Source organism: Mchenga conophoros, linkage group LG2 (assembly GCF_057382185.1).
Source record: "Mchenga conophoros isolate Kocher_MC1m ecotype Shallow Benthic linkage group LG2, M_conophoros_male_GT1.1, whole genome shotgun sequence".
Classification (NCBI taxonomy): domain Eukaryota; kingdom Metazoa; phylum Chordata; class Actinopteri; order Cichliformes; family Cichlidae; genus Mchenga; species Mchenga conophoros.
The window spans coordinates 37489422-37510535 of record NC_140527.1 but is presented as its reverse complement, the minus strand read 5'-3'; the positions used below and the strand labels follow the sequence as shown (position 1 = coordinate 37510535).

Below are 21114 nucleotides of genomic sequence, written 5' to 3'. Positions count from 1 at the left end.
ATAACGTAATCCATGTAGTCAAAGGACAGAGGACAAAATGGGATGTCTGTCAGCACCCTGCTATCACATTTAATAGGTCTGAAGAAAGGGGATGGTTGAATGTCAGTGATGATTGTGTGCGTGCTGATTCATGCAAGTGCACATGCAGTCACACTATAATACAGGACAGCTATATATCCAAACACCATTACATACCAATAATACATAAAGATAATGTGCTTCAACTTAATAGTTTGCCATTTCTTTACATATGATTGCAATAGTAATGTGACACGGCTGCCAATTCGCTGCAGTTAGCAACGTGATACACAACAATTATTCCTGTAACTACAGTATGAGAGAGACAGGAAGACTTTTATTTCAATGTTTTAGAGTATATCAGAGATTATTCCAGGAAGAAATTCTGTTATTTTAAGAGTATAAAAAAATATAAGACACAAACAAAACAAGAACAAAAAAATGGCCAAGTTGGATAATTTAGTCATCAGTAGATTTGTTCTCCTGTTTTCAATAAAGTGTATTTATACAATTAATTGCCTCGCTTTCTTTTACGTCCTGATAGATGAAAAAAGATATTTCTTAATGTTACTTTATTTAAATATTTACAAATGTATGTAACAGTAAAGCTTCCTCAAACCGCCTTGTAGTGTTCCTTTGCTGTTGGACTGTGTGATGTGGGTTGTGGTAACCCAGTCACTCATTGCTGCAGTGTAGTTTGTCAGCAGTTGCCTTACAAGTGTGAAGAGGGTTTACATTTTTGAGACCTTTTATAATTTAGACTTCAAAATCACCATCATTTTTTTCCACTCAGTGTGCACGAATGAGCCTATATGTCTGTAAATTAAAGGTTGGACATTATTGGGAGCTAATGCTGCATATGGGTGCTAATACGCATGTGAGTGGTGATTGAATGTAGGAGTGCATTTTGATGTCTGTCTGTCTGGATTCTCTGTCTTGCTGTTGTGCATTCAATGCTAATGTCATTTTGCTCATCTAGCAAAGATGTATGCTGCATTGGGAGGTTGTGGTTTTTGTTGGTGTCAAACGGCTACAAACATGCTTTGTTTGTCTTTTTCTTTTTTTTTTACTCCACACGCTATTTAATAGGTGTCTGATTTGCACTTACCTTTCATTTCAGTCATTGAAATATAAGGGGGACAACCAGGACCATTTCTTCCACACTCATATGTAGTCAAATTTGTGTGTAGACACTTTAATTCACCTCTTTCTTTCTCAACTTAATGCAGTTGCAGAGAACGTAGATTTGGAACTAGAAGTTTAAATCAGTAAATGCTGGCAGAACAAGAAATATCCCCCTTGTATTGTGTAACCCTTTTCTTGTCTGTCTCTGCAGACTTGCTCAATTGAACATGTGCCTTAGTGTTCAGGAATAGGCAGTATTCCTGGAGTTCAATAGCTTTAAGTGCTTCAGGTTTCTCTCACGGGGTGCTCCTTTCTTGTATGTACAGTATATTCACCTTTCATGCTTACTGACATACCACATCCAACTGCTGTTTGGCTCGAAAATGACATAAAATGGGAAAAGACTAATTCTTACTTTGTTTTCTCTTGTAAAATATGTCTTTCAAAGGGAAGTTAAAGCTTTTCTTCTTCTCTCTCCTGTGAATTGCCACCTCTCTCCTGGTCTGTTGCCAGGAAAGTTTGAGAACACTTCCCATAGTATACCAGGGTGCCTCAGCAGGGGTCTAGCAAATTACCCCCAACACAAACGGGATGTCTTTTCACAGGAGAATTCCACATTAACCCTGTTCATTTGAATATGAGCTGTGTTTCAGTGGAATCCAACGCTGCTCTTGCACGAGTGTGTCTACTGACATCATTGTCCATCAGCTTTGCATGAACAGCTGCACTTCTTTCTCATCTTATTTTCCTGTGCTTTCTTCCCTTTACATGTGTGCCAAACTAATCTAAACAATTGATACTATTAGAATTTCTCTGAGATTTAGTTTTGACTACCAGCAGTGAATATTTCAGTGTATAATTCCAGACTTGCTCTATCTCATCCAGCAAAGGTGTTATGGCAGGGTCTTAACAGGGGGACGTTCTAGTGTAATTAACGAAGTTTTATTCAAATATTGGTTTGTTTGATGCAACCAATGTGCCACCTTCTTCTCTGAGTGGGACCTGGATTTGCTGAGGTCATTCAAGCACTTTATTGTTAGCCTGATAAGTGTTTACGTAATTATTTGGAAAAAAGAAAAAAAAGAGTAGACATAATTGTATTTGTTCTGAATAAAAAAATCTGTATACTTGCACCTATTGACTTTATACGTGTGCCTATTGACTTCTCCTGCTAAGCATCAGAACTCAAAAGGTAGTAAAATGAGAAAACTTGTCCTTGTTTCAGAAAAAGGTGTTACATTGCACCCAAACCAAAAACTCGTTAGTGAAACTGTGCCGTTCCCCCTTAAGCTCCTCTCTGACTATTATCTGAACACACTAAAGATAGTGTCTGCTATTTTGGTCAAGCTGCTATGAAATAATATTAAAAATACGTATTTGATCTGGTTGGCATCAATATCCACGCAAAATATCTGAGCTCTGAGTTACATCAATGTGACTCATTTCAAGGAGTCTAATCTGCAGGATTCAGGTAATGCACCGTCTTAAATAGTGATATGCTGCATTCGCAGGAAAGCAAGGAAAATGTAGTTAGTGTGAATACAAAGTAGTATTTCTGCGATCAGGTGATGACGTGTAGAAGACGCTTTATGTGATGGAGTGATGGAGAGGGGAATCAAGCATCATATGGCCACACATCTAGAGAGTTTGTGCGTGACAGTAAATGAAACAAAAAGGTAGGTTTTGTACTTCCCCTCTCTGCATACTAGAGAGACGGGGTACCCTAGTGTGTCCTGTAACTTCCTGCAATCAAAATGCATTTCTTTAGAAGCATACGGCAGAGAAAGAAGAGCTCAACCACAGATTAGAATACATTTACTCTGCTGACAGACACACTCCTACTGTGAAACAAGCCCCACAGTTGCAGTAATGAAAATCACTTCCGTTACCTGCCACTATTGACAAATAACAAGGTTAAACTTCAAGAATCGTGCTGACTGCATGGGTTCAAGGTAGCTCCGCCACGCAAATTTGACACCTGAAGCCCAACGTTAATGGCAGCAGATTGATTTCAGTCCACAGAGCCTCTTTGCCCACACTAGCCACTGTTCTGTTCTGTACCACTCATTCAATCAGGCAGTCACAAGGGCAATCATATTTTATCCCCTTAATCATTTAATTAATACCTTGTGTGGAAGATGGCATGACTAAACATGACTTCCGCTTTTGTTGCCGCAACTTTTACTTCGGCGTGTTTTCATATGCCGAGCAAATATTCATATTCAAAATAATTGGTAACACTGCAGCTGCCAAACGCAGACATTATCTTCAGCATGTGACGACAGTTTTGAATGTTCTCTTGTTGGCTTTTTTCAATTGTAAGTGTATAGTGTGTGCTTTAATTGTGTGAAGAATTTTTGTGATGTCCCATAAGTTACGCTAATGCTTCAACGTGTAATGGAGAGAATTCTCTGGCCTTACTAATGATTGTGCTGTTTGTGTCTTTTTGCACATTAACCTCCTCCGCTGATCGCTGCATGCAGATAACTGGGAGCAAAGTTGCGGTAAGTAGCCCATTATTTATTTAGCTTGTGAATCTTCGTACTTCTGTGTATCTGTCTTTATTCACTCCCTAAGCTCACAAATACACATTGCACATTATTTTATCTCGTTTTGGAAGGATGTTGAGGAGCGCATTCTGAACTGTGCAAGTGAGGATCAGTTCATTTTCTTTTCATTTTCACCTGTGATATTACTAATGGGCTTTAATTTGAAAAGGCTATAAACTGTCAACACTTTTCCTGCATGCAAATTTTTAGCACTTTAAAATGAGAAATCTTGAAATTATACAGCCTGAAAGTGAGTCAGGACACCTTTTGTTGGTTTTTGCTGTTTCTCTTTGAAATTGATTGCAGTGTAACTTCTATTAGCATTTCAATACTTTAATATCCACAAAGAAGGATAGCTTTTACACAAATTCTCATAATCTTCAATCTAATCTGTTTATCAAAATCATTTTAATGATAATAATAATAATGGATCGCATTTATATAGCGCTTTTCGGGACCCCTCGAAGCGCTTTACAATACCACTATTCATTCACTCTCACATTCACACACATTTTGTCTGTGAGATACAATGCACATAGAGAATATACAGTAAAGCTTCTCTGACTACCCCCCACCACAGGGGGTAGCTCTACACGTCGCCTTGCTGTTATTTGGCGCTACATAAATAAAATTCAATTGAACATGTTTAATTTGACAGATGTTCTTCCTGACACAACCCCAAAGGGATTCGCGTTTCTTTTTGAGATCAAACGGAGGATCTTTCTTAGGTGCACATGTACCACACTTTGGATCCACATTAAAAATATACAGTATAACACTTAAAAGGACTTTGCACACACTCATAAATACTGTACACAGACACACACTGACCCACAGTGCACTGCAATATTTTTCTGCCTAAAGCAGAAATATTCGACCATATTAGGATAGTGGAAAAATTTATGGTTGTTTATCAAAATTTGCTGTCAACAGCTCCCCATGTGACAGGAACACGACTGGTTCCTTACAAATGCTTATTCTTCTTCTTCATTTTACTTCAGGTAGTTTACTTGAAGTATACTATTGGAATTTCCCACAGTATTGGCAATACACATTCATTTGTTCACATTATAATATACAGATTACTTATTTTCACCTACGAAATGGCATCCCTCTTTTGTAAAGAAGAAATTATTTTGTGTTTTTTTTTTTTTAACATCTACTGGTTCATAGTTTGGCAAGTGTTGAATTGTCACTTTAAACTGTGGCTTATTACCTTTTGAGAGCTTTGTGAGGATTAGGAGGACTGTAAAGCTTAACAGAAACCCACAGACAAAGTAAAGTAGCACTGTGTGACCTGGCCTCTGCTCTGCTCATGAGCTCAGACAAACCTCGCTCTGCAAGGCATTTAACAGAACCATTTGTATCGATTGAGTTTTCTCCTTCTTTGTCAAACTGTTCTTTTGTGCTTGGTTATTTCCGTTGGAAGAACTGGTTTTTCAGCTCTGCCCCTATTGACCTGGACTGAGTAGCTTTCAATCAGCGGCAATGGACGATTTGTTTTCACTAGGCATAATATGACAAAATCATACAAGTTTGAATTGTGAGACCTAAATTAAGAAGTTCTGCAAACCATGCAGGCACCCTATCAAATGCATTGCTTCCAACTCAAGAGCATACTGATTAGGGCTGCCACGATTAGTCGACTAGTCACGATTATGTCGACTATCAAAATCGTCGACGACAAATTTAATAGTCGACGTGTCGTTTGAGGCTTTGTAAGATCCTGAAAGACGCAGGAATAAATAGTATGATTTAAGAGTGTAATAACGGACTGAAACAGAAGGTGGCAGCACTGCATGTACAAAGATGCCAGCTGCCTTTAAACCAAGAAGAAGAAGCAGTCTCCAGTATTGTAGCTGTGTCCAAATTTACGGGCTGCATCCTTCGGAGGCCGCATTTATAGGCCGATTACGTTACAGCGACGCGACGAAGGCTTTCCAGATTCAAAGATTCCTCCAAATGTGTCCTCCTTTTCCCCGAATTTGAAGGATGAGTCGGATGTATCCTTCGTGGCCCAACCTATCCCAGAATTCATAGCTCGGCTCAGCCTATTCCAGTTTCCAACAATGGCGGCAGCTACTTAGTTTTAATATTACTCTTTCTGGGTCACAAAATAAACTTTTAACATATTTTCTCGGCGAATATAGCTGTATAAACTTCAAATATCTGCTCGGTTTATCAAGACATCACATATTTTTAAAAGTGCCCCAACGTTTTCGGAGTCGTCTGTTACCCACCCGCTCGATAGCTGGAGGGTTGAAGGCTCACTGGAGCCGGCGTAAAACACCAGACTCCCTTCACTACCTGTTATATTTTAGATGGCAAGGAGCAGACGCCTGAGTTTATTAAACTCCACTGAGACAATCTGCAAAATTCATTAAAAGTTTAATAAACTATCATCTTGTCTTTATTTTTAGTTAGCACATACCTTAAACACTTAAAGCTGTAAGCTAATGCTAGTTATCGGATGCATGCTGGTGCAATAAGCTGTACGTTTTACGTCCAATGGATGATGATCTGATTTGTCGACTAATCGCAAAAATAATCGGTGACTAGTCGACTATCAAAATAATTGTGGCAGCCCTAATACTGATGCGTTTGTAACCTCTGTGCCATCCCTCTACCAGTAGCCCATAGATATGGCTAACATACAGGCAGGTATAAACTGTCATTCTTGAAAGCCCAACTGAAAGCTAGTGGGGTGCAGATGGAGAGCATTTAGCCGATGATGGCCTACAGTACAACTCCCTGCTTTGCTGGCAGATTCCCATTTTCATGCTGTCTGCGTGTGTCGGTTGGACAGAGTGCTCTCTTATGTGCTGTAAGGGAAGTGTTGGTTAGGATTGTCTGCAGGGAAAATACAACTGTAACTTCTCTGTCTAAGGCATGAAACCTCCCTGGCACTCTCCTCATGGAGAATGAGTTAGGAATACAGAGACTGTGGGAATTACCTGTAATCCACTTTGACCATTGTTAAACTGTACAACATTGCAAAGCCGCATATGCTCTCAATGTGTGGATTCCCTATTAATGCCCCTATTCTGCCCCTGTGTCATCAAGTTTGTGGTCTTTACCCTTGATGTTAAGATTCATTGTATATAACATATACATATAAGTAACTGCATGTTTTACGCAGTGCGCTGCGGTTCCCTGTACCCACTACAATGGCTTTATAACGTCAGGCTTTGTAAAACTTGGCCTGATTTACGTCACAAGTCAAGGGCCACATTGTAACAATACATCAATGTCTACTGCAGTGTTAACGTGAAAGCCTTTGATTGTGAGAGGTTGTGTGATGCAGGCAAAAGAAAAAAAGAAACTGCAATCTCTAGACCACAGGGAGGTGATCAATATCTGTATGACTGGACAGATGACTGCTTATTTCCATGGTAACATCGTGGTCAGTTCTGAGATGTCAGGTGGTGATGGCTGGTGTGGTTGTGTGTGTTTTCAGTGTGTGGGTTGGACCAGAGATCCTAAAACGCATCAGACAACCTGAGAAAAAAAGTCAGAAGAGGCTGTATCGGCTTCACTATAGCTGATGAACTTCATAAACTGTCTTCTTTTTTCTGCTGCATTGGAATGTTGGCAATTTAATTTCAGTGTAGCTAAAGATGTCTTTAACATCAACTTTATTTTCTTGTGTGCAGAGTTGTGCGGATGTATGCAGTTATGTGATTGTGTATGCTATAGGAGGATAGGAATACATTAGAAAAATCTCACATCCTAATGTCATGGAGTATAACTTAGTTCAACTACAAGGTCGTTTTCATTAATCTGTTCAAATGTGGCTGTATATTCAACATTTAAATGAAAAGATGTTTGTGTGTCTATCACGCACAGCATTGCAAAAGCACTAAACCTTGATATTTTCCTCATTTTTGAGATAGTTTCATTTGCAATCCACCTGAGGTATTTTATTGATGTATTTTTTAAATCATTATTTTCTAAAGATGCATTTTTCCTCACTAATTTATTAGTTACTGTTAAAAGTTAATCAATACCTTAGGTAAAAATTCACATTCAGAGCATTCAGTCAATATGCAAAATTTGGACATAACTTTTTATGATCAGCAGTCAAAACCCCTAAATTTCTTTTTTTAGAGAGAAAGGCAAGAGAAATGCACTTACCCTTTAGCACTGAAATGAAGGATGTTGATATACATTTCTTTTGTTTTATTGGTTGATATTATATGTATCTCAGGTGAATTACCTGTGCTCCTAATCTTCTGTGTTAGTGCCAAGGATTTTTGGACAATCTGTTAGCAAATAGTTATCGTTAGGATAGAGAATCGCAAAGCATCCAGATGGGAAACAAGGGACATAGAAAGAGAGTTGCAAGGATATGAGGCATACATCTGGCTCCTCTTTAACTCCAATCAAGTGTTCGTTCACAGTGCCAGGAGTGCTTGTGAAGGACCCTAAAAAAAAGTAAAAAGTAAAAGAAATATGGTGAGCCTGAAAGGAAATCAAGGCACCCTCCCTCCCTGCTTACCTTTTAAAACCACATACCTCAAAAGACTTTTTGTTTCAAGCAAGCTATTAAACTGGGTGCTGAGGGTTGAGCAGATTTGATGTGGCACATGTCCTTGGTTCTTTAAAAGAACAGGAATGAAAAATTAATCAATAGCGTGTGCCTCCCATGCCCTGAGCCAGTGTTCAACATAGATTCTATTTTAAATTAAGATCAAGGAAACATGCTCTGGAGGGGACCGTTTCAATAAGATGTTTCTTTGATTGGCTGAAAGCAAATTTTAGAGTTCTTCTGATTGACATAAAAAGTTGCCTGAGAGTGAGATTAGGAAATATTTATTTGACAAAATACTTTCACATAGGATATCTTTAAATATGCTTTGCTATCATTGTTAATAAATACTGAACATTTGTTGCTTTAATGACTCAAATTAGAGGAAAATTCTATTCCCAGAATCCTTCACTGGGATGTGTTAGGGCGCTAACATGTAGACTACAGTTTGAAAACCCAATGGTTATCATTTGGGGCTCAGATGTAAATATCTGGATAACTAGTCATGCCTTACTGTTCTGTGCATAATTTCTGCATTTGACTATGGCCCACGAGTTTGAGATGATGGAGAGAAGCATTCTTTATGTAGGAAAACCCCGTCACACCTACAAAGTCAAGCTGTACTAATGCAGTTGAGGGAAACGAGCCCACACTGGAATTGAATCTCTCTGAATAACCTGGACATCAACCTGACAAATCCAGGTTCCTCCTTTCTGCTCCATTTGCAGGTCAAAGGGAACCCTTTTGTCATAAACAGTTTTATAGGCATGTGCCTTTCTTCCTTTGTGAACTCATCGATTGTATCATTTGCATCTACAAACGTTCCTCTTTCCATCCTTTTGATTCAGGTTGATATCTTTTTCATTCGTCCTTAGATCTACAACCAGATCTAAAACTGTATCAGTCTCTTTTTGTGTGTTTTTGATATTTTTTTGTGTTTGAAAGCATTTTGTGTGGTGAATCCTGTGATGTTATGGTGGTGAAGTCCTCTTTTGATCATTGACAAGGAAACATGTACATCCTTTCTTGACTTGTTGTGGAGGCATAAAGGGCTCTCTTGTCATTGTTCAAATGTTTTTTTTTGTCCATGAGAATTGTGCTTCTTTGTTTACCAGTTCATTTGTTATGTCGTAGCTTTGTAGCGTATCCAGGTTTGGTAGACTAACCACCTTTTAATGTCAGATTTGTTCATTTATAAGCTCATTATTGTCTTCATCTTACTCATTATCAGTTTTTTCTTGTTTTGTAAAAACAGTCCGGTTACTATTATACCCTTGGCAGTTATTAGGCAGAACATGCTACATTTGCCACAATGCCTTACAACAGGTTGCTCGTTCATGCTGCTCTAGACATTTTAGTGGTATGGTTTGGGTCCATTCGTCCCCTCAGACAGAAGGGTCACTGCAAATCGATACAAAGCTTTTCTGAGCAATCACCTTTGTCTAATGATAAAACTTTACAATTCTGATGGGAATGGTCCTCTCCAGAATGCCTCCAGCCAATGGCGATCAGAGGTCACTGAATGGTTTGATGAGTATAAAAATTAATCACATGCTACAGCCTTTGTAGTCACCAAATCTCAACCTAAATTAACACCTGTGGGAGACAGATGGACTTTTATGTCAGAGAGTGCTTTCGAACACCAAGTAGGAGAACATTTTTTGAGGAAAAACTCACAGAATGAGCATCATGGCACACTGAGGCTCTTCTAGGAAGATATGAGGGTTCAACACGGTACTTTATAAATACTTTTATGGATAACTTAATAACATTGTAAATATGTAATAGCTATCACAGTTGTCATGTCATGTTGAACTTTTCCTACCAGCTAATGTTGTTTTTTTGCCGAATGACTTGTCTTCAGGCATTTATGGTTGGATTGACCTTTGCTGGCTGTGGAAGAAGCAAGGTTTTAGCTGTGACAGAGGCTGGGTTGTGTGGGAAGGATTAAGTCAACAACAGCTCCCACGGGGGATGAGAAAAAGAGGTTACTTTCCATCAGCATTTGTCCTCTTTTTATTTTTTGTGCTTGAGTTTTTATGGGTTTTTTCTGCCTTTTCTGCAAGCTTCTCTCCTTCCTTATTTCTCCCCTCACACATCTTTTCTATACAACATATGTCTTTTCAAAGGAAGAAACAATCATTCCTCTTCAATCAGAAGAGGCGAGCTGAATCTCGTTATTTTGAAGGGAACATGAAAGGCTGAAGTGGTCACAGTATGCTGATATTGAATTGAACAGTGACTATGGCAGTGCTTTATAGTCTCCCTGTATTTGTGTTGGTGTGTCCACATGAACGTGTTTCTGTGCTGGTAGTAAGAAGCACTGTTTTTCTCCATGAATTTTCAGCACACTTGCATATTACAGCGACGATTTAGATATTGCACAGGAGAGACTGGCTATTTTAGAGAAGGGCGGGGAGGAAAAAATAGGATTCTTAGTTCTGTTGATTGCATATCTGTGAATTTTATGTACTGTATGCACATCCCACACTAGTGATGGAGCTTGTGAATACGGGCTATGCTCTCAGTTGTACATCTCTCTCCCACAGCTCTGTCAAACACTCAACAGCACTGTCGGCATGCTCAGCTCGGCAGGAGGCTCCTGCAGGGCCGCATTAGGCTCCATAAACTTTATAGCATATTTTTACAACCCAGCTCTCTGTATGCATCCACCATCACATCCCATCGCATCTGCTTTAACTGTTCACACAGCTGTGAAATTCTGTGTATCCCCATGTTTTATGGTTGCTTGCTTCTCCAGTCACTCCCGATTTCTTTATTTGCTTCTTTAGCTCTTCGATACCCTCTACATCTGTGTATATTTAGTAAGTTATTTGCTTTGGTTGATGCGGTCGGCTTCTTTTTCTAGATGTGATCTCTGTGAAATGTGGGCTCTGTCTGAATATGTCAAGATTTGCATGGAGAATGCTTGCATTGGGCGATGTGAGAAAGCACTCCTGTTCATAACCTTGCCAGGCTCTCTTTTTGTGCATTTGTAGTCATTCCAAATGCAGACTTCACACTCACTTGCATTCCAATGTAAGAAGTGCATTGACCCCGCTGATCTGTAATATCTCTGTTTTGTACCTTGGTAGTTGAAGGACAGGTAGGAAGAAAAGGTAGCTGTTGACAAATTGACAAAGTTGTTGCAGATGTTGGGTTTGGTGAGAGTCACATTGACGGCCTTTTTTATAATCCCTCACTATTCTTGCAGTAAGCCCACCAGGACCTGTGGGAGTGCCCTACTGCTCAGTCAACTAGTCCACTCAGCACAACAGCGTGCTAACAAGGTATAGTCTCTGCCTATCAGCCGCAATGCTTTCATAGCGCTGTCATACTTGGACGCACAAGAGTAAAGCCATATAATCGCCTCATCAACAGCCAGGTTTCCCCTGATTCCCTAGACAGCTCTCTGCCGTAATGATTGGTGACATGATCAAGGCCAGATCACTTGCTGTGTTATTGTCTGGCTTGCAGTTTCTTTTTGAAGGGTGCTCTGGAGAGATGGGTCATAGTTTTAAACTGGAAACCTTCAAGCTATATCACTTTTTCGCTGTTTATTGGCATCATGTGGCTAGTTGGCTTGCCGCTCACTAGTTAGTAAATGGATGGAAGAATAAATGAATGAACAAATGAGAATACATTAACTAGTAATTAGGACTGTGCAATTAATCCCATTACATTTTTTTTTTTTGCTTCAAACAATTATGAAAATGAGATAATTGAGATAAAACAATAATTGCGCTCCATTCTCTTTTGCCACAAAGCTCCTGTTTTGTGTTAAATACAGAGCATTCTGGTCTTTAAATGAAGAAAAAAGCTAAAATCTATTCAGTTATTAACCTTTGATTTTAGGGTGGTCCACAAGGAACACTAGCAACAACAGAATTTTAACAACTGTAAAATGCATGATGAAAAAAAAAGAAAAAAAAAGTCAGTGAATAATCGTGTCAAGTAATTGTGATCTCATTGTTCACCGGCATAATTTGGATTATGATTCTTGCAGTATTTGAGCAGCCCTACTGGTCATGCACTAGATAGAAACACTCAGGTTGCCATGATGTACTTTAGGCTTGGTTGGTAAAGCGTAGTTCAGCTGTCCCAGAGAATGCGAGTCTTATCCTGAGTGAGTTGGCAGCACCTCGCATTCATGCATGCTGGCTGCTCTCTGCTTGTGTTAAAATGCCAAACTGGTCACAGTTTTTTGTGAATTGCACGGGGACATCTTTGTGTGCTTTAATTGTGCACAGCCTAACTTTATGTATTGAAGACAAATATTAGTATTGAGATTGGGTTTTGGGTGCCTCACAACAGTGTTGATAACATTGGATCTTAGTCAAGTACAGTAGCTCATCGTGGACGATCGTGGTCTGTCTCTGCTCAGATAGACATGGCAACAGCTGCAGTTCTCCAGCCACTAATGCAGTACTGAAGGCTAGCACTTGGTGGCAGTGGGTACCCATTGAATCGACCAATACATTGTTGCACCACAGGGGCTCAAAAGCCACATTGTTGCTATGGAATTGACCTAATGGGTTTCTTGCCGCCCATGCAACACACGGCTATGTGTGCCACTAATGCCATTTGTTAGACATCTGATCTTTAAAAGGAAGAATACATGTGAAATGGCTCAATAGGACTCAGGCAGGTCTGTCTTCTCTAAAGAACAACTTTCCCTTACAACTCTAGAGATGGAAAGGAGGCTTGATTCATTTATTCATTTATTGTTATTTTTCCTTCAACCTAATACAAAAGTGAGACTGCCTCTTACATGGTGGAAGAGCGCCAAACTCTATCGGGTACACTCGTTGTTTTTTTTCCTTTTGATTTTTCACTTGCATAATCTGGGCCTGTAAGGAATTATATGTTCCCTTGCCTGCCATTAACAAGACCCATTCTATTGACTTCCCATATGCTACGAATGATCAGTCCAACGCTAAAAACAGATTTAGTCTCTTAACAATGAGACGTCAGCTATGTTTACGGAACAACACCATCGATGTCTCTGTCCTTCCTCCTGGTTGTCTGTATACATCCCTTTATGCTTTATGCCTGTACACTGACACCATATCAATGTCTCCCTCTTTTTGTGTATTCTATGCAGTTGCTTTTCCTCAGAGATACGAACATCAAACCTTCTGACCATATCTTTCCATGTGAGCCATATTTGCTTATTGACAACCAGTGCTCTTGAAAAGACACATTCGTGGCAACATGTGTTCTGCTGGAGCATGGTCTTGGTCAGGCGTGACTTTCAGTTACAGGAGAGGTTGTTTTTCAGGATAAAGATTGTTGATCGAGCGCAGCTAAAGAAACAGCTTTGCTCTTCAACTCATCATTTTTTTCCCCATATTATCATTCATCTCAGGTGCCCTCGCTAACATAAGGCATCCATTTTTAATGCACAGCCATATGGTGATCTTGTTTTTTCTCACAGGTATTGTGCCAAATAAATATAAGTAAATGGAGCAAAAAATGTATTTATTCACATATATGTTTGACTATATCAGTTGGTAGACAGGATGTATCAAGCTCTTCCTTAGAATGGAGCCAATTACTCGATATTGGCCTGAGGCTGATTTGATGGCAGATGTATAGCGTTTGTAATAGTGATGTCCTTGATGTTGGCTATAGACGCAGCATGAGGTGGCATCCAATCATGCTGAGATGGCTGACCTGTCTCTTTATATCCTGAGTGGTCTTGAGAAAAATGATCTTTCTTTCAAAGCTGATTGGGTGAATGCTTTCGTCATACCTGAGATGCAGGCCTTGAGTCAAACAAAGTCTGCAGCTGGATGTAATAAAAACATAGGACCTTACAATGCAGACCCCTGATGTGTATAATTACACAGTCATTTAATAAGACAAGCAGCAAATTCAGTGTCATGTGTGAGGTGCTTTTCTTCTTCCCTGTCAAGATTTCCCATGTTAGCTTTCAGTTGGCTGTCTCTGCTGGCGACGGGTGTTGTTTGCTAGATTGTTTGTGTGTCACCTCACATGTCTCTGTGTGAGGAGGAGACATTTGCCACCACAAAAGAATGAAATTGAGAGGGAAAAAGTTCTTCCAAGCCCTGCAACTAGAACAAAAGAACAGAAAAAATCATGATGTTATTATCCCAGCAACATCTTCTGAGCTTCTGATATAAATGAACTAAAGGTTCTAAAATTGTCATTTGAATTATGCCTTTCATCTCCCCATGGTTTTTAGCGAAGCAGTTCAGCCCAAGTCTCTAGTGAATGTTTTTTCTTCTCCTGTTTGCATTTCTGAACAAGCGCCGTAACTATAATGAATTCTATTATTTTAAAACCAATTACTGTTAGTTGGGAGCTTTTTCACCACTGCTGTCGTGCTCTCAGAGGAATAGTGTTGTTGCAGTGTTGACTGCACTCAAGCCATGATGGTGTTTCTTCATATTTCCCTAACTATCCATATTAATGTAACTTTCTGCTGCATACAGTATGTGCTCCATATACAGGACAAGTTTACATTTGAAGCAGAAGTAAAGGAATGAGTGCAAAGAAGATTCATTTTTTTATTTATTTAGTTGAATTACATTTTCTTTAATTATTTGAAAATTATACAAGCCAATGAAGTGTTTGAATTAGGAGGGGAAAAAACTGAATAAATAATACTTAGCCTTTCACTCACTGCATATTTTTTCTTCTTTGGGGAGGTTTATTACATTTAACAGTTTTTTATTATTTAAATGATATGATGGCAAAAATGGTAAAAGGCTAAACATGGAACTTAAAAAGAACTGCCATCTAATATGACTGCAGAACAAGAAAATATGCTCAGGTAAGTTTGAATCTTATATATGACAGGGTTATTAAAATGGTCATTTATGTTCTTATTAGAGCAGGGCGATATGACCAAAAATATTTATCATGATATACATTTGAAAATTTGCGATAACGATATAACTGACGATATAATTGACACCAGACAAAATACTTTACAACTCCTCAACTTTATTAGTGCAAAAAAAAACCCATCAATGTATTTTCACTTAAACAAGCAGCTGTTTTTATATGTGCATTAAAGTTATATAAAAATGTAACATGTATGTATTTATAAATGTATTTATATTTAAAAGTGTAATACTGTAATTTTCTGCTGCTCATTCCTGTGCAATATCCCATCTGCCCTCCCGTCATATTTCTTGTCAAGATTTTCTTATTTAATCACTAGTGTACATATATTTATATTTATAGATACATATATATTTAGTCATCTTTTCTCTTTTACCACGTCTCTCTAATTTTTGCTCCTTACTATTTTTCTATTTTTTTTATTATATTTTCTTCTACTGTATCATGCTGCTGCGTGAACTGCTGCTCGTCAAACACATTTCATTGCAATGTTGACCCTGTGCTAACTTGCATATGACAAATAAACTGAAAACTAAAAACTAAACTAACAGTGCAAATGCAAATTCCTCGCTGACAGTTTAACCAAAAGGCATTTCCAGTGTTAATTGGCCAAAATATCCTCAGCACAACCAAGTATAATAGCCACAAAACTTAAAAAGAGGTTATACACACACAATACGGTAACATTATGTTGAAGCACAGTACGTATCACTCCGCGAGGCTCCGCCTACGATAGCCGTAATGCTCCGACAATCCATCGAGCGGTGTGGCTTCGTAGCTTAGCAAAGTCGTACTGAAACATTTGACAGATTTTCCAGCGCCGTGCACATAAAATCGTTTCCAGGTCAGTAAACACAACCAGAGTTCATACACAAGGCACACGGGATTATAAGGGGCTCTGTCGACTTTCAGAAAAATCAAAGGATTGATTTTAAGTGTGACGTATTTTCCAAACAACACGGTAATAACGACGGCCCGCTAGCATGCGCTACCAAAAATAGTGCTTTGTTGTGTATCTGAGGGACGAAAGCTAAACCAGTTCCACACCACTGAAGCTGCAGCATTTTTACAAACCAGTTCTGGTTCATCTGTTTCATTCAACGATCCGCTTTCGCTCTTCTCATTCTGCATCGCCGCCATGTGCGTATGTAAACAAAGGCACTGCGTATGCGCGTTTTACCCATATTCTATCGCGATATTTCATTTTCCCATCGTTGCCCAACATTACACCGGTATTACCGTGAACGGTATGATATGGCCCAGCCCTAGTTCTTATAGCTGTAGTTTTTAGCAGTGAATTAGCACCAGAACATTGATAACTGAACTATTGTAAATTAGATTAAGATTACAGTGCTGTTTACTATACAGTAATCTCAATTTCAGAGTTTAGGCTTAGATTAATAGTTACCTTTATATTTACAACTAGATATTACCAGTTGATATCGCAAAATTACCATTTCCAATACAAAATAATATTTTTTTTAACATTTAAAACTTGTGTTCTTGAGATTAAGTTACCATGCCCAGTCTGCGTTGTTTGCCACACTGTTAATGCACATAAAGTGATAAAGATAAATAAAAAGGCTTTCATTGTTCCTAATTTCGTTAAAAATTCCTAATGGAGAAAAAAAAACGTTTGTCACCAACTAAATCATAATTGTATTTGAGATAATCAGCAGGATGCTGTGTTATGTGCCACATATGTTAACCTTTGAATCCTTTAAACTGGTCCACATTTCTGTCATTTTCCAAGTTAGCTGTGCGCTCAACAGTCAGGAAGAACACGGCGACATTATTTGTGGCAATGTTCATTGTTTAGTTGCTATGAAAGTTGCAGCAGTGGCATTCCCACTGTAGTAGCAGGGACTGGAAGCAACACACACACACACACACACAGCGTCACTATCACAAGCAACTCAGGATATACAACTCCTATTAAAACACTGTCATTCCCAAAGTATTGGTACAAATCAAATTTTGGTGCAGTACAGTTTTATCAGCAGGGTGCAGTGGAAACTTTCTAGCATTTGAATATCCAGCAACATCACATAGTGTGGAATATACATGCACATTCAATATATGCATGTATATCTGTACATAGACATTCATGTATTACAAGATTTTTATTTTATTTTATGTAATTAGTGCTTTGGAGCCCAACATTGGAGTATCATTTCACCCTATGTTAGACTACACAGTTTTCTTTGTTCATAGTAATTATATTTATTCGTGATCGCCAACGGTGTGTACGGACACGTTGCATGGACTAATAATAAGGTTTCTCTTTGAGGCCAGTCTCCATTATTCCTCTTTCTATGCATAAGACTAATTGGCTCCTGCTTAGCCAGTGTTTGGAGGTGGATACTTTTTGTTCTCTTTTTTAAAAATGTTGTCCTCTAATTGAGCAACTTACATTCAGTCACTTGAATTATCAGTGTGCTACTTCAAGTTATACTTTGAAGTTGTGGTGAACAATACAAAATACTGTTTTTTAGTCTAACTTTACACCAGGTCACCATGTAGTATTTTCCTCTCTATACATGCACACAGTCTGAGAGAACTAAGCAAAGAAAAAAGATTAGACACGTCCACCCATTAAAAGTCAGCCACTCATTCTGCTCTAGAAATTGATTTATAGCTTATTTAATAAGCTGAAAGGTTACCTCAAAACAGATTTTCTCCATAATTGACCAATTTATTGCCGCTCGATAAGCATTCATGTCAAGGCAAGATTTTGAGGTATTTCTAATTCCCATTTCCCACAGTTTTCCTCTCATTTATTAACACTGATATTATTCTGCAGTGATTAGTTATTAGAGAAGATATGAAATATTCAACATGTTGTTTTTTGGATGTTAACAGGGTGGGGTACAAAACCTGGGCACAATGACTGCAGCATTAGTTAGCATCACTGAATGTTCTCCTAATTACCTCACTTTGCCCAGCAGCTGTCTGCTATTAGGGTCCTTTGTTCCAGATGTTATCTCATTAGAATGGCATTGATCATCCTAATGACTCAGGGAGAGATTATTGGTCCACATTAATGTGACCCGCATGTCCCTCCTTCTTCCCTGAGGTCAAACAACAATAACTCCATCCATCCATATGTTCAGCTGACAGTGCATTATGGCCATTTTCACCAGTCTTCTGTAACTTGTACATGAAATGGCAAATGCAAGAATGTAGCAGAAATGGCTAGTGGCACATGTTGTTTGTAAGGAGGCAAGTTTTTGCTGTAAACACTCAGCTTTCTATGAATTGCCCTTGTGTCATTTTATTAATGGCTTTTCTTTACCAATAAAATGGACAAGGTTTAAGTTTGAAGAAGTGAAGAACTGAAGAAGCTTCTCGGATGAGAGGTGAAACGTCTTCAAGTAACTTAAAGAAGTCCAGACGCTTTTCTTTGCAAGCTCCTTTGACTACGATGACCTGGATGATTGAGAACCTTCACAGACAAGGTTTAAGTTTCACGTTTCTGTTTGCTTCATATTATGTTTCAGTTTGAGACATTGAAGGCAATCAGTCATCTTGCCTGTGAAACCAAGGTTTTCTGAAGCAAGGATATTTGCTTTTGTGTACTTTCACACTGACAACAGTATCCAGTCACCAGTGATACTGAATGGGCTTGTCCGTGTTATGCTACACCCAAGGCTTTCATTTGGTCCATGTTTGTGTCTCTTTGAGTGTTGTAAGTATATATGCACATATCTGTTTGATTTGCTGGTTTGTCTTTGTTTTTTGAGGATGTATTGCTGGTGCTTTAATAAGAAAACTGGGAACATTTGAGTCCTGATCTTACACTTTTGGTCTTGAGTATTTTTATGGCCAGGCAGGTTTGTGCCGGGCATCGCTGACAGCTAAAAAGCAAGTGATTCCCTCCCCTGCCACAACAAGCACACAGCACAGAAGCACACAGAAATCTGTGTGTCTGATCCCTTTGTTTCCCTTTCTGCTGGCCTGGAAGCTGGCCATCTCAGAATTCTGTGAAGCCACCGGAGGATGTTAGAGAGGAATGGCAGTGCAGAGCTGGAATAAAGAGGACGACAGCTGGAAAGGTGGAGTGACTAGGTAATCTGGTGTAAAGATGAGGAAGGAGTATTCAGGCAAAGTGATTGGAAGAAAGTTCCTAATTACACTCTACGTCCTCGCTGTGTAACTAATCCTGACTTGCCCACTTCCCTCAGACTGTGGGGTAGATCTGCTAGAATGTGCCTCTGTGGTCAGCTAATTTCCAATATAACTTGTAGGTCTCTTTTTCCCGCTCCACGAGAATCTGTTGTATTAACATGGTGCCTCTGTTTTATACTTTAGGCTCAAATGTGTAGTAAAACAATCGCGCTTAATTGCATCTATCTCAGTGGTTCAGTCTTCAAGTTTTCAGGCTCCACGGCCTAATGAAGACGACGAGGCATCGGTTTAATTATAACGTACTCGTCTCTTATCCAGGAGAGATTGTTTTTATTTGGAGCCCTAATGAATTTCTCATCAGTTTGTTATTAACATTGTGCTATCTGGGGCTCAAGTGGGGAAGCAACCAATTACATGGCTTTGTTCTCCCCGATGGACAAGAATTTGCGCCTCCATTGAGAGAGAAATAACTTGTACATGCTGTTGGAATAAGGGCCAGCTTTTTGAGTCATTGAGAGCTTGAAAGTTTTCTGCGTTAGGTAAAGTAGAAATGGCATTAACGCAATTAAAATGTTTTCATATTAAAAAAAAAGTCCTGTATAGATTCCCACTTGGTCTGTTTTCTTGTAAAAACTACCTCACCAATGTATAAAACTCTTTTTTTGGAAAATGATGGGCAGGAGCTGAAATATTGGCTTGATAAATGAAGAGGGTTAACGCTACACCGCCTTGCCTTGTCAGATATATATGTAACATGATATTCACAAATTCAACCTTTGTTTCTTTTTTTCCTGAACATTTCAGTCCTTGGTTGCAATGGTTCATTTCACCTCTGGTGGGAACAGGTTGAGTGGAAAATGGATGTTGAGAATTCATACAGTGAACTGAAGTAATGATAATTTGGCGTTCTTACCCTTGATTCTGGCTGCATATGGCATGACTTTCTTAACCTAAAAATGCATTTGGGACTAATCTAATGGGATATGAAAGGAACATAATGATGTGTGGGGCCTTGCTATTTGCCTTTGTTCACAAAACACTTCCCTAGTTTATTGCATTTTACGGTTGAAGGCCTTGATCACTAGTATTATGGTTTTCTAAATGGGAGTCAATAAATTACCCTCTGATTAAAGACGATGCCCTCACTTTAGGTGTGAGAGCCATTCGCTATGCATGGTTAGCATGAATCTTTTGTGTGCACTAGTTTAATCACTCGAATTCCTCTTTCATTCTCAACTCTCTTCATCTCCATCACTCTCTGACTTCTCTCTGACAGTTGAACAGGGCACAAACATTTTTATGCTAAGATCTCAAAGGGCTTTGCGAGGGAGATGGAGATTTCAAATGCATCTAACTGTCTGTTACCCAGACAGAAAGTCTTAAGAGTTTTTAAGACAGAAGTCTCCTAACTAAAAGTGCTTTTTAATAATTGTTTCTGGTACCCTATTCCCCCTTTGACAAGAATGCAGTTTACTTAATTAACTTAAGTAAAAAGTGGGAAAGTTAAGTCTATGACATGAAAAGTTTTCTAGTTATTTGAAGTATGCTTCTTAATGAGCAGTTCCTCTCTTATCTTATACATAAATGCAGCTCCTCACTGAAAACATGAAGTGGAGTTTTCGCTTATGGAAAAACAAGGATGTGGTAAATAGCAGGACAGATGGTCTAGGTCTGTTGACAAGAGCTTCATGCATGGCAACTCGGCAAGAGAATTATACTGCATTTCTGCTGACCCCAGACTGTGAAAAAATGTGATGCAAACCCCCTCCACTCCAACCACCCTCCCCCCACACAGACACACGCACACACACTCACGCACACATGCACACAGGCATACACGATTCCCCAGCCCACCAGTTTGTTTCATGCATCTTCAAACCTCAGTCACACTGA

The 21114-nt window shown here is 39.0% G+C and overlaps 1 protein-coding gene across 5 annotated transcripts in view; it reads left to right on the top strand.

Annotated features, from left to right (window-relative positions):
• diaph2 (diaphanous-related formin 2) overlaps positions 1–21114 on the top strand; it is a 378094-nt gene that overhangs the window by 28261 nt on the left and 328719 nt on the right. For all 5 annotated transcript variants that reach the window (XM_085244737.1, XM_085244745.1, XM_085244766.1 and 2 more), the window contains exon 6: positions 3627–3647. In XM_085244737.1, the coding sequence (XP_085100863.1) occupies positions 3627–3647 (21 nt within the window). The remainder of the gene's footprint in view (positions 1–3626; positions 3648–21114) is intronic.